The sequence below is a fragment of the Diaporthe amygdali genome (genome assembly GCF_026229845.1).
Source record: "Diaporthe amygdali strain CAA958 chromosome Unknown NODE_2_length_3802984_cov_64_841326, whole genome shotgun sequence".
NCBI lineage: Eukaryota > Fungi > Ascomycota > Sordariomycetes > Diaporthales > Diaporthaceae > Diaporthe > Diaporthe amygdali.
In genome coordinates, this window is record NW_026517022.1 from 1,332,397 (window position 1) to 1,345,109 (window position 12,713).

At 49.9% G+C, this 12,713-nt stretch overlaps 6 protein-coding genes across 6 annotated transcripts; 4 read left to right on the plus strand and 2 right to left on the minus strand.

Moving 5' to 3' along the window:
* Positions 1-333: 333 nt before the first annotated feature.
* J7T55_011754 (NUDIX domain-containing protein) lies at positions 334-1,369 on the plus strand (the record flags this gene model as incomplete). The annotated part of the gene is made up of 2 exons (XM_053136571.1): positions 334-389; positions 448-1,369. 2 exons carry the CDS (start codon positions 334-336, stop codon positions 1,367-1,369), a joined length of 978 nt encoding a protein of 325 aa, XP_052999559.1.
* Positions 1,370-1,563: 194 nt separating this feature from the next.
* Positions 1,564-2,110, minus strand: J7T55_011755 (uncharacterized protein; the record flags this gene model as incomplete). Its single annotated transcript, XM_053136572.1, has 3 exons — positions 1,564-1,768; positions 1,899-2,010; positions 2,074-2,110. The coding sequence occupies 3 exons, from the start codon at positions 2,108-2,110 to the stop codon at positions 1,564-1,566; spliced, it is 354 nt and encodes a 117-aa protein (XP_052999560.1).
* A 542-nt stretch (positions 2,111-2,652) lies between these two features.
* On the plus strand, positions 2,653-4,290 carry J7T55_011756 (metalloprotease 1 precursor; the record flags this gene model as incomplete). Its single annotated transcript, XM_053136573.1, has 5 exons — positions 2,653-2,758; positions 3,079-3,344; positions 3,412-3,982; positions 4,121-4,136; positions 4,209-4,290. The coding sequence occupies 5 exons, from the start codon at positions 2,653-2,655 to the stop codon at positions 4,288-4,290; spliced, it is 1,041 nt and encodes a 346-aa protein (XP_052999561.1).
* Positions 4,291-6,880: 2,590 nt separating this feature from the next.
* On the plus strand, positions 6,881-7,516 carry J7T55_011757 (uncharacterized protein; the record flags this gene model as incomplete). The annotated part of the gene is made up of 2 exons (XM_053136574.1): positions 6,881-7,363; positions 7,424-7,516. The coding sequence occupies 2 exons, from the start codon at positions 6,881-6,883 to the stop codon at positions 7,514-7,516; spliced, it is 576 nt and encodes a 191-aa protein (XP_052999562.1).
* A 1,646-nt stretch (positions 7,517-9,162) lies between these two features.
* J7T55_011758 (pantothenate transporter liz1) lies at positions 9,163-10,673 on the plus strand (the record flags this gene model as incomplete). The annotated part of the gene is made up of 2 exons (XM_053136575.1): positions 9,163-9,351; positions 9,432-10,673. 2 exons carry the CDS (start codon positions 9,163-9,165, stop codon positions 10,671-10,673), a joined length of 1,431 nt encoding a protein of 476 aa, XP_052999563.1.
* Positions 10,674-11,078: 405 nt separating this feature from the next.
* J7T55_011759 (uncharacterized protein) lies at positions 11,079-12,167 on the minus strand (the record flags this gene model as incomplete). The annotated part of the gene is made up of 1 exon (XM_053136576.1): positions 11,079-12,167. The coding sequence occupies one exon, from the start codon at positions 12,165-12,167 to the stop codon at positions 11,079-11,081; it is 1,089 nt and encodes a 362-aa protein (XP_052999564.1).
* Positions 12,168-12,713: the final 546 nt, after the last annotated feature.

Sequence of the window (12,713 nt, forward strand, 5' to 3'; positions counted from 1 at the left end):
AACTCAAATTTCCAAGGCTGATCGACATGGCCAACATTGGCTGTGGATGACTTTGTATCAGCCACAACTATACACCAAACAATTCTCGAGTATTTAAACACTACATATGTATTACGCAATTACACATGTCTTCACTGGTAATGTATCTTGCCGAAGATCAACCACATAGTTGGAGGTGCGGTTGGGCGAGCTATTCTGCGGTAGGGTTGAACCCTTGCACCACATCCTCGAAATCGCGTCCGGCTTTACAGCGACCATCTGAGACCTTACATTACACTCGCACACTTAAGTCTTCGCCGACTATATTTCTTCGTCGCGAATACAGGAAAAATAATGGCTGAATTTTTCAAGGCCCGGCGGTCAATAGACCTCATCAGAGGAGTGGACAAGTAGGAAAAATCCATCCTTTCGGGCCCAGTCCCACGCTCACCATTCCCTTTGCACCAGCGTGCCCATCGGCTCGGACTACAAGGGCCTCTACAAATTACTTCTGCCAAACGACTCTCGAACGCACGGCTATCTCACCCCAGATACTGTCGGAAAGTTGCCATGGACAGCAGACTTCTCCATCGACCACAATGACAGGATAGTCCGGGTGGCAGTGGCCGAGAGTACAGCCGACCGCATCAACGCTGCCCTCCAGGGCGTGGTTGACGGTGCTATCGCATTAGGCACGTCGGTATTCCCCAACCTGACATCTCACAGCGAGATGGTTCGCATCATCGGTGCGAGGGAGTACCTTTCGAAGACGCCTCAGCAGACTGACTTCATATGCCTGGAACGGTTCGCCGCGTCGCTGTTTGGGATTTGCAGCCGCGGGGCACACTTGACGGCATACGTGCGAAATACAAGTCTACCCATCTCAAGCGGCTTGAGAGTGTGGGTAGCCCGTCGCGATGCCAATCTCCACACCTACCCGGGCATGTTGGACACCACAGTCGCTGGTGGCGTCAAGGCGGAAGACACACCGCTGCAGTGCATCGTGGCCGAGTCAGACGAAGAGGCCGCGCTGCCGTTGTCCTATGTCGAGCAAAATATTGTCCCAACTGGAGTAGTGACGTATGTCAGCCAGAGTAGAAAGACGGGCCAGGTCCGGCCGAACATACTGCACGTGTACGACCTGGAGCTCGAGGAAGGCATGAAGCCTGTGCCGAAGGACGGCGAGGTGGAGGAATTCTACTTAATGACGGTGGAGGAGGTGACTAAGGCGATGCTGGACGGGGAGTTCAAGCCGAACTGCTGCCTGGTGATGTTGGATTTCTTTGTCCGGCACGGGATCATCACGGATGAGAACGAGGAGGATTACTTGGAGATTGTGACCGGGCTGAGGAGGAAGCTTCCTGTGCCGGTGACACCGCAGGAGTTGTAGAAGAAGCGAAGCACCGAATCATGAGTTCCTGACAAGAATCCGTCGGACCAATTGGCCGGAGGACTCACCCAATGGACTGTGATATTATTATATGGCGGGTATCGTACAACATGTTTCCAAGGCACCGGACCACCATTGTCAGAAAGCTTGCTCCGTTATTGAATCCTCCAGTTCTTTTATCTGCGCATTTCCAACTATGAAGGAGGCACCGGCGCCGCAGCTTCGGTGCCTGTCGCAGCTCGTTGCGAACCGGGCGGTGGAGGTAGGAACATAGGCAGGTATGTGACGACCAGCGACATGAGCGACATGCCAACGGAGAAGTACCCAGGTGTGCTGGAGCTCTTCTGACTGTCTTCGCTCTCTCCCAGCCAATTCTGAACGCTAAAAACCACAGCTGCCCTAAACAGTCATCAAATATGGTCAGCCATCATTGCTTGTGTGGTGGGACCTTTGTGAGTTGACAGTCGAGGCTCGGATGCAAGTTGAGTCGCAGGGTGGAGTTTAGCCTCAAGACAGAGAGGCAACGTACCATCCAATGTAGCGGTTGCGCATGAATATCGCGGCCATCGGCAGGGTCTGGGAGAGGGTAGACGACAGCTCTGGGTTGTCGCCTTTGGACAATGGCTCCTGGTAGGGGATCACTGTCGCGGCGGTTGTTAGCTGCTAGTCGCAAGCGATCAACGAGTCTCGACAGGCCGACTTACCCAGGTCAGGCCGGCGCTGGTCCTTCTTCGATGCCATATTGGAATGCTCAACACCGGGAAGGTGGCAGGGTGTAAATTGGGCGATTTAAGACGGAGATGTACGAACAGAGTCGTCAAGACATCACGGATGTAGTAGCTTCAATTGGTGTTGCTGTCCCATTGCCGGCCGGGATGGTGCAGTCGCATCCGGGATCCTTCCAAGCCAGGGTTGGGGGTTCTTGTCCCGAAGACCCGCCCCCCCCCAAACTCATTGCTTGTCCAAAAGCGAGGCCAACATATCTAGAGCCAACGCACAGGTGTCTGACAGATTAACATGATATTTCTCATTGATGGTAAGAAGTTCTCTATAAGCACTCGACATTGCATTTTTTTTTCTCGTCATTCTTTTTTTCAAGAATATTGGCGTCCCAGTGGCATGGAATTAGAGTCTCATTCCTCACCTACAGTATGAGTTTAGACTTTTACTCATTGTCAATTGGTATCCCTAATGCCTTTCTTCTGCTTCTGTGCAACGAGAGAACACGATCGCTTATTTCTAACGATATCGGTCTTTGCAGATGGAGGCCAACAAACACGCCCATGTCTGAGGGGAACATCATTCTCTGGCGAGTGCAGATCTGCTCAAGATTTGTACTTCGCTTCGAGCAACCCAACGGTGGAATTCCTGACGACTCGGATAAGTCGGGTTAGTTGTTTACCAGTGTTCTGTATTGGTGTAAAAATATATTCTGCGATACGAGGTTTCCGCCCACCGAACCATGCATATCATGCATTTCTCGTAAACCATGGGGCAACCCAGAGGCCAAGATTGCCGAGCCGGCCCACCAGAGACCCCTTTTTCAATGATACCTTCCCGTTCAATTCAAGCCTAAATTCAAGCTTGTTCACTGTGCATACGACTTGCTGCCACTATATAAATACAAGAAACACTGGTTCGTATATTGTCAAAATGAAGAGTTACCAGGTCGTCTGCTTGATTACCCTAAGTCTTATTCCCATCGATAGCTAGGAAGATGCGTTCTGGGATCTTCGTGCCGCTTACCCTCTTGGGCTCTGCGGGTGCCTCCATCGTACCGCAGTTGAGACGATCTCAGCCAGTGACCTGTGGTCAAGATTCAGTCTCCGAGTATGAGAAGGAGGCACTGGCAAGCCGACTGCGGGCCAGCACAAAATCAAGCGATCTGACCTCACGAGCCGACGAAGTTATCGATGTCAATGTCTACCAGCATGTCGTTGCGTTCAATGAGACCTTGGAAGGTGGCTATCTTTCAGTGAGTTTGAGCCTGGCCTGTGTTCCATATGCAATGAGTAGCCGAACCCGGCTGACCTCAATCAAAGAATGATACCATGAATGCACAGTTTCAGCTGCTTCAGGACTCATTTGCACCGTATAGTTTCAACCTGAAGCTAGCAGAGACTCAATGGGTCGTCAACAAGACTCTCGCCTCCGTCAACAAAGGGGACGACATCGAGAATGTCGTTAAGCAAGCTCTCCGGAAAGGCACTTATGCCGACCTGAACATTTTCTACGTCGCATACATCACAGTCGGCCCCGGGAACGAAGGTACCGGCTGGTCAACGTGGCCATGGGGCAACGCCACTTGGACTCCCAACGGCACAGCGGAGCCCACGGACTTCGACAAGTCTATAGATGGATGTTTCGTGAGCTCTGCGACAACTCCTAACGGCACAAATGATTGGGGCTACAACCAGGGCAAGATTGCTGTGCATGAGGCTGGCCACTGGTTCGGGCTGTTCCACGTCTTCGAGGGTGGCTGCTCGGGCCCAGGCGATTATGTAAATGATACCTTCCCCCAGGGGGGCTATACATACACTGTTCAGGGCATGTGCGAAGATACCAGGCCGGGTTGCTTCTTGGGCACTGATCCTCCTAACTACAAGAATCATAGTAAGCAATATTTCATCACTTGTGGGACTGCGGTGCCCTTTGTTGGCAAGACATGTCCTCGGCCGTACCTCCGTTATCCGAGCACAGGTCGAAAGAGACTTGGCTTGAAACCTATGCTGACTTTCATCGCTCTAATAGTGGATTATTCAGATGAGTAAGTGTCAAAATACACCAAGGTGGCTTCCCGCCTGGCCTACAGAGCTGAATTTACTAACGAGAAATCTAGCCCATGTCGTGTCGAGTTCACCAAGGGACAAGAGGCTCGCATGCGCTTGATGTGGGACGAGTTCCGAGCAACCAAAGAGTAATATCTAGTATCGCTACGATATAATTTGCGCAGGCGACACTGGACATATTTTAAACACCTGGGTACGCACTCTAATGTAATTGCAGACTAACTGCCGTATTTCAGATGCTAAATAATGAAGAGAAATTTACCTGATCCCTAGCGCCTGATGTTGGTATTTCGGTGTCTCTGGACGTATCTCACTTCTCACTGTATACGTACAATTTGTTCAGCAGCAAGAAGACAAACCACTGGACCTGGACGAGCACGACCGTCCTAGCAGTGAGGCCGCACGCTGTCACATTGTAGTTGGTGCGGAGCTGATCCGTCATAATGGCAGCGATGGAGTCTAGCATCATTGCCCTTTAGTGTTGTTTGTCCCTCACCTGGAAGTGCCTCCGTAGAAGATGTAATCTCAAAACTCGGGGTTCATCATATATTATTGACACACTTTAAAAATTAATCGCCAAGACGGCAGCCTTCGCACCTGGCACAGCAGCGCAGACCGGAATTTATTTCCAGGCAACCATCACGCATCGCATCTGATCACAGTACCCAATCAAATTTGAAAGTATTGCAACAGTCTTTGGTTCATTGAAGGAAAAGATAGAGGGTAACACGCCGCAGGATGTTGTCTTGAATATTGGCAAAGATGGCGGGCGAAGAATTATCAAACAGGGCCTAGAAGGCCTGAGTGCTTGACGGCAAAAAGTTGTTCCTTCCTTTGCCTATATATTCATTTTACCTTTTCAAATGGGCGGCCCCATATCTGCTGCATAAGTATTGGTGTCTCCATACCTTGGCTCGAGTCATCATGGAAATCATCTTACGTTGACATCAGCTGTACATTATATATCTGAACGGTGCTCTCCCCGTTGCTGATTTTGCTCAAAGATTAAAAACGATTAGAGTATGACACGTTTCAATGCTGATTAATGTGAACAATCCGACATGAGAAGGAGTGATGAACTAGAGAGGCCTTCAACGATTTTGTGCCTTCTTCAGTCTGGAAATGGTATTAACGCTTACGTTCTCCCTTATCCGTAAGGTTGCCTAAATCTATCTATCGTCATCCTATAATACATAGATTGCTAAATACAAGTGCCATAAATCCAATCTGATTTCTTTTGAACTATGCCCCGATACGGAACCCCAGGGGAAATTGCGGCGTATCCAAGCAATGACAATATGCTTGTGAATGCCGCTCGGCGGCCGCATTGTAGACCTATTTACGAAATTGACAACACTTTATAGCTGAGGAGAAAAAGCCAGAGGCGCAAGAAGGCGCAGCTCAGGGAAATGCTGTGATCAGAGTATACTCAATGGCGGACAAAGGTGCAGGCGCAGAAGGAGGCGGCCTTTACGCTATCAACTTTCTAGCGCACCAGCGGACAAGGACCGCGAACAGTAGTGTAGAAACGATCCATGGGGACACAAGACAAAGTTTATTTAGGAGTCCCATGCCACCGTTAGAAATCGTCATTGAGGTCATCCCTTCGCCGCAAGCTGCCAAACATGCATCACCCAGTCCTGGTGCTGAGGCGCAAGAGCAATGCGAAGGCTTTTGAAATACTTCGCTGCCACAAGGATCCGGTAGCAATGGGCCGGTTGAGGTTAATTTGAAGACACGTAGAAACCGTGAGCGGAGGTTGAAAGCAGAGCCGTGTGTAATCGACTTGATCCAAAGCTATTCCCACCGTACATAAGCCGCTCCATTATTGCGCGCCTTGTTCTTGCCAAGCACTGCTCAGTCGCCGAGGCCAACAATGCGACCATCGTAAATGACGATGAAAACTGTACCTCTGAAGATTTGAGCTTAGGTTTTGATGTAGAAGTCCACACGGTAAAGGAATTCTAGGACTGCCCTGCATGTACAGTCGATCAATCGAGGCGCAGGTTGAAGGGCATCTGACCTCGCCATTCAGCATGCGACCATGCAGGCATTAAATTGTACTCGTGGGCAGCCTGCCGAGTTGGCGCCAGATAGTCAAGCGAAAGACCAAGTATGAAGAGAACTTCGAGAATCGGATGAACTCGGCCTTTTCATGGGGTGTGGGAATGTCGTATAATCTGACCTCAGATTGCGATGCGCCTGGCCAAATGTGTGGCGTAGCTTATATTTTTGTAATCCTTGGGTGAGGCTGATTGGAGGCGCATGGGGTTGATGTCCCTATCCGGAAGGTGCACCTATGGACTTCCACTGAACAGAGCGACTGCTTGCTCTGTGGAGAGTCACTAAGAAAATGAGCTATTCGGATTCCTATCAGCGTGGCAGGAACCGAACCAGCGAATCGACGATTGAGTTCTACGATTTCAATAGCATCTTCATAGTGTGTCTGTGTTCAAGCTGGGGTAAGCTTCAAGGCAGGACATGATCTAGAGGCCGTGAAATCAACCGCATGCACGACTTCAGGAATGGGTACCATGTCAAGTGCCAGGACTGAGTATGGTAACAGCGCTTGTGCTGTCTATAAAAGGGCTCGAATTACCCTCGATTCTTCCGAACGATCTTCACTTCATTCATCATCTATAGCTCATCTTAACATTTACACTTCATTCCCACTTTTCTTTTCCTCTTTGATCTAATATACACTAACTTTTCGGATTTCACGATGCTATGCACCAAGATCACCTCTGTTGCCCTCATGGCCATTTTCAGTACGACCTCTCTGGCCGCGGCGATACCCAACACTATGGACACCGCCCTTATTCATCAACTTGATACCCGCGATTGGGTCTCTATTGACTTTCAGGGCAAGACTATCGAGTACAACCCCGCTGCCTTCAACTCTTCCAACGAGAACGCTGAGGAAGTCTCGCCTGCTAAGCGCGACGATAAGACCGATTACTGCAATGACGGCAGCTATAGCGGCACTGAAGCCCCTTGGCCGGTCGAGAGTGATTGTGCTACCCTGGGCGATTGGGTGTCTCGTCAATCCACATCTTACTCTGTCTGGGGCAATACCGGAGACTACCACGGCCTTCTCAGGGCTGGATCATGCGTTTTCGGAGCTGGTTCGAAGAACGTGCTTGGAGCCAAAATCGGCTCATCTGACATCAGTGCTGCTATTACTGAATCCATCAAACGACTTGCGGTATGTTGTCTTTTGGTCGGAACCTCTCTGGTCTGAATATTCATACTAACATACGCTTAGAACAACGGTCAAGTCGGTGCCTCGGGAGAAATGGGATGTGAGAATGGTTTCGGAACATCCGCTGTTTTTTGGAAACTCCAATACATCAAGTGAACCTGAACGGGTCTAGTACCTCAGGAACTTTGTGCCTTACTGGTTGCATTTCACTTAACAGATGACCCAACGGGTGTCTCGACCATCAGGGATAGTGGGCTTTTTCCTTTCTTGGCTTGCTGAACGCTACAATCCTTATTGATTTTACTAAACGGAGGACGATCAAGGTATTTATAGATTTGAATCATGCTTTAAACACTCATTAGACATAATACGCACATCTCATTGAATACAGGCATTTAGTTGGTTTCAGTGTGTCGATCTGGTGGATGTAATGAAAAGATTGTTTTTCCCCTTTCAAATTTGTACAAGCTCTGAAACCAAAGAAGCTACACGATATACGACTAACTATGGAGTACGCGTGATGAGATTTCTCATTGATAATATTCTAACACGTAGCCTTCAAAAGCAAGACCTGTACATAGAGTGCATGATATGTACAAATCTGCGCTTCGTTAATCCTAAGAAACAATCTTGAATAAGTTCTTTGCAGGTGAGACATTAAAGTAAACCGTGATTAAGGTCTGGATGGCTGAATGACAGCTAAGTTGTTTCTATTGGAACCAATTTGCTTACAAACCTCTTGAGGCTGTAGAATGACTTTCTGAAACGGATTTAAGCTTTAAGCTGAGAGAATCTGCATCCCCTTTGGACTTCAAAAGCCTCACAAGAACTTCCAAATCCTCCTTCTATTTGCCAAAGTTATACAGCGACCCGATGGCCCGCAAATCGTAACCCCAAGAAATATGGTGTTGCCTTTGCTATCAGATGCTTTGGTGCCTAGTTCGCGGAATAGCAAATAGTAATTAAAAAGGCTTATACTTATTCTAGAAGCTGATCTACACATACGTCGGCTGAACAGCTGACATTGTGAAGATGGCCATAGCGGGTTGGTCTCTCTGCCACGATTGTGACCGTACCGAGAGCATTGCAGCAACTTTGACCTACAATTATGAGAAAATAGCACTGGGCTACCTATGCTTGGATATTTTATCTTCTGACTATTGCATGACCGCTTTGAGAAACATAGGGGGTTCATAAATGGTATGAAATTTGTGGACTCATGTGTGACTACGAATATGGGGAGCAAGTTAGCATCCTCCTCTACACTTGCCAATCGCCCGTCAAGTATGTTAAATCTCCACTGCCGGGCTTTGACTGATGATGCCAGGATCGAAAACCATATTATATATAGTGATCTCTTGGCAAGACATGAGCGATGCCAAGAAGACCTGACCAGTCTTACAGGTGGACTTATGCTATGAAGAGGAAAACGAGATTCTCAAGACTCTCGCCAGTAGTGGAGTCACAATGTATACCTCCAAATAAGCGAGGCACCGACCAACTCAGAGATGAGACCGGGTGTTGACTTCGGTACTCAATCAAGTGAATTGTGCCAAGTGTGCGAATGCCTTGAGACTTTGGCTAGTTAAAGTTTAAAATCTGAGCACCTTGCTTGACCCTCCGCGCCGATACCCAGCTCTCTCCTGGACCTGTTTGACTCATTAATTCTTTCACTCAGTTACATTTTTCAAGCTGCATCCAAATCTCACCTGAGGGGCAAGTGACCGCGACGAGTGGTTCGATACTGATCCTATCATCTCAGAATTGTCACATTGCCTTCTGAAACACCGCAGCACCTTGAAATGATCAGCTTAGAGCGTGCCGGCGGAACTGATGGCACAGCCGCCCATATCCCAGAGAAGGATGCCGTTTCAACGGTGCAACACACGGAGCCGTCGTCCTACACAAAGGGCACATCCGAAGAGAAGCAGCTTCTCAGAAAGATCGACTGGCATCTGCTCCCGGCTATTTGGCTCCTGTATCTCATCGCGGTACGAACATACACACGTGCTGGCAATGCTCCCAACAACTTTGAAAACATTCGGCTGACAGTAGCACCTGAACACGACAGTATATGGACCGAGCTAACCTTGGCAATGCCAGAGTGGCAGGCATGAACGATGAGCTGGGACTCAGCGACACCGACTTCAGCCTGGCGCTCAATATGTTTCAGATCAGCTACATCGTCTTCTCGCCGCTGTCCAACACGGTGCTGCCGCGGCTGCCACCGTCGCGCTACATCAGTGCCATCATGCTGTTATGGGGCATTGTAGTGGCATGTATGGCGGCCGTACGCGACGCTCGCCACCTGTACGCGCTGCGCTTCCTGCTCGGCATCTTCGAGGCCGGCTTCTCGCCCGCCGTGCTGTACCTGTTCAGCATGTGGTATACGCGGCGTGAGACCGCTAGGCGCTTCATGGTCTTCTGGTCCGCGTCCATCATGTCAGGTGCCTTCGCCGGCATCCTGGCCGGCGCTATCAGCGGGGGCCTCGACGGCGCGCATGGCATCCCCGGCTGGCGCTGGCTCTTTATCGTCGAGGGCGTCGTCACCGTCGCCGTCGCTCTGGGAACCCCGTTTGTCCTCATCGACTACCCGGCCACGTGCCACAAGTTTACGCCCGCGGAGAAGAGGCTGGCCATCGAGCGCCTCCAGGCGGACGGCTTCGACGTTGGCGATTCGGAGAGGAGCCGAAGCGGTCTCAGCCTGGCACGCAGCCTGTGGAGTGCCCTCACGACGCCTGCTTTTTGGCTTTTCTACATCAGCTTCATGACCGTGGATGGGAGCTTTACCCTCAACAACTTCTATCCTACTTTGGTTAAGGCTTTAGGCTACGACTCGGTCACGGCCCAGTACATGACCGCGCCGCTGTATGTCGTTGTGCTGCCCGTTGCTATCACCATGTCCTTCGTGGGCGACCGCTGGCCGCAGTACAGGGCGTACTTCATTGCAGGAGTCATGGCTTGGGCAGCCTTGTTCGCGGCCCTGACGGCTGGCGTAAGGCTATTTGCCGCGCGGTACGTTCTCATGTGCCTCCTCAATATTGGCCTTTATAGCTCTGTACCGCTGGTGCTGGCATTTGCCACCACGGCATTTGCGACCGTACAGCCCGAAGTCAGGTCGGTCGCTCTGGCCATTATGGTCGGATATGCGAATGCGGCTCAGATTGCCACGAGCTACTTATGGCCGGACAGCGACAGCCCGCGGTATATAATGGGGTTCGCTACTCATGCAGCAATTGCATGCTTGAGCTCAGTCTTCTATCTCTTCAACAATTTCTGGATTTCGAGGAAGCCTTTGAAGGCCAGATTATAGAGATATCGATCGTGTTTGGGCCGAGCGACTGGACAAATTTTGTTTGTCTATGGGCTCAGATATCTCTCATCAAAAAGGTGTAGTACTTAGATTTCTATCCCTTGACTTGTTGCAACGCATAAATTGTCATTCGACTATTCTCCTTCAGCTGCCAAAAACACACCTGAATAACACACCTCTCGCTACCAAATTCGATCAGAGATCATCACCCGCCGTGGGTCATCAGCTAACCCAGGCCTACCAGGATAAAGAGGAGCCAGTAAGCATATATGCAAGACAATTGCAACTTGCCAGTTAGCAGTATTTGTCACAGCTGTGCTCTGGATGGAAAGTCAGCACGGAGAAACAACATTGAGGTACCTTGAATTGTTTGAAATTCTGTAGTGTATTCTTATAGCTATTTATTCATGAAGATTGGGCCTTTTCCTCCACCCTCTCTCCGCCATACTCGTTCTTCCAAGTCCCGGCATAGTGGTGAACCACCAAGGAAGGGCCGACTTTGTCCTGCTCTTCGTACGTATTATATGATGCCGCTAGCGCATATCCTGGGAGGATCAGGACATTTTCAGCGAGCTTTGGTTCCAAGATTTCGTGATACGGCTCCCATCCTTCCCAACCACCAGTAGAATTCGCCGCTAACTCCACGCTCTTCATAACGCTTCTTGCAAATCTCTTCGGCCCAGTAAAATCCACAACATCACCCACCATTTCCATATTCAGCTGCGGAATGGTGACATTATTCGCCTTTGCCAGATCAGTAATGGCATAGACAACATCATCTACTACAGAAAGTAGATGATGTACACCCTTCTTTGCCATAACAGTCCAGGTTGTAAATTGCCTGTCGAATTCAAAATGGTAACCGCCGTCAAATTCCCAGCCGACAACTAGGTCGGGGTCGATCCCTTCCGGGACCCATTTGTCAATCGGTATACCCTCGCACGTCGCATCGAGATCGAACCAGAGACCGCCCTCTGCATAAAGAAGCAGGTAACGGAACAGATCAACTTTCAGAATTGGTATGGTGAGGGCCATGTACGTGTTCACGATATCAGGACGGCTTGTATACCTGTCCTGGACAAACTCATCTGCGGACTGGTCTGTCAAGAATTCTGCGTGATATTCCGGATTCTGTGAGATACATGTGTCCGTCCATCCACGGGCGTCGTCGCTGAGTCCCTTGGGTCCCAGCTTGTACCAGATCTTCTTAGGAATACCCGTGGGCTCTAGGACTGGCGTCGTCGTCGGCTGCTGTTGTTGCTGTGCTGGCTGTTCCGGCTGTTCCGGCTCATGCGGGTACGGTGTCTCTGGCGCTGCCTCGGGAGGCTCTACGGATACCAGCGGTGTCGGACTTTCTTGGTAACTCAGGTTCCATGCGCGAAAGTGATAGAGCAGTACGAAGACAGCACAGATGATTGCGATGTTCCTCACGGACGGAATGCGATAATTCCGCCTCCAAGACGTCATGCCACTGATGTTGTGGTACTTCTCCATTCAGAGAGACGGGTGCCGTCGTTGTGAAGCAGGCAGAGCCACAAAGGCTTCACTGAGTTAGTAGTCTGACAAGGCTGGGCGGATACAGCAATGGACGACCAGAGCTGGCCTTTGTGGAAAGATTGCCGAAGTTCCACGTCCGCCGGCGAAAAAGGAAAAATGAACAAAAGTATCGACAGCAGAAAATTAGAGTCGCGTGCATGAGACGGAAGTATGTTGGAAGGTGAAAGCACACTTAAAGCAAAATGGAGTCTGCCATCCACTAGTTGTTATAATATTTTTGCGGGGCATCATCTTCGGCAGCAAACGTCTGACCCAGTCTGGATATTCCACATTGGTAAGCACTGTAGTGGTGGGGGCGCAGGGGGGCGACTCGTCCCTGAAAGTTTGGAAGAATCTTGGCGTTACCAGGCAAACAACGCTTAGATATCTAGTTATCTTGAACTGATGTGCTCCTAAGTTTGAATGACCCCATCCAGCTGCCTGGCTTCAAATGATTGCTGAACCGCGGCTCAGCAGGAGCAAGGAGAGAGAAAAAGTGAGAAG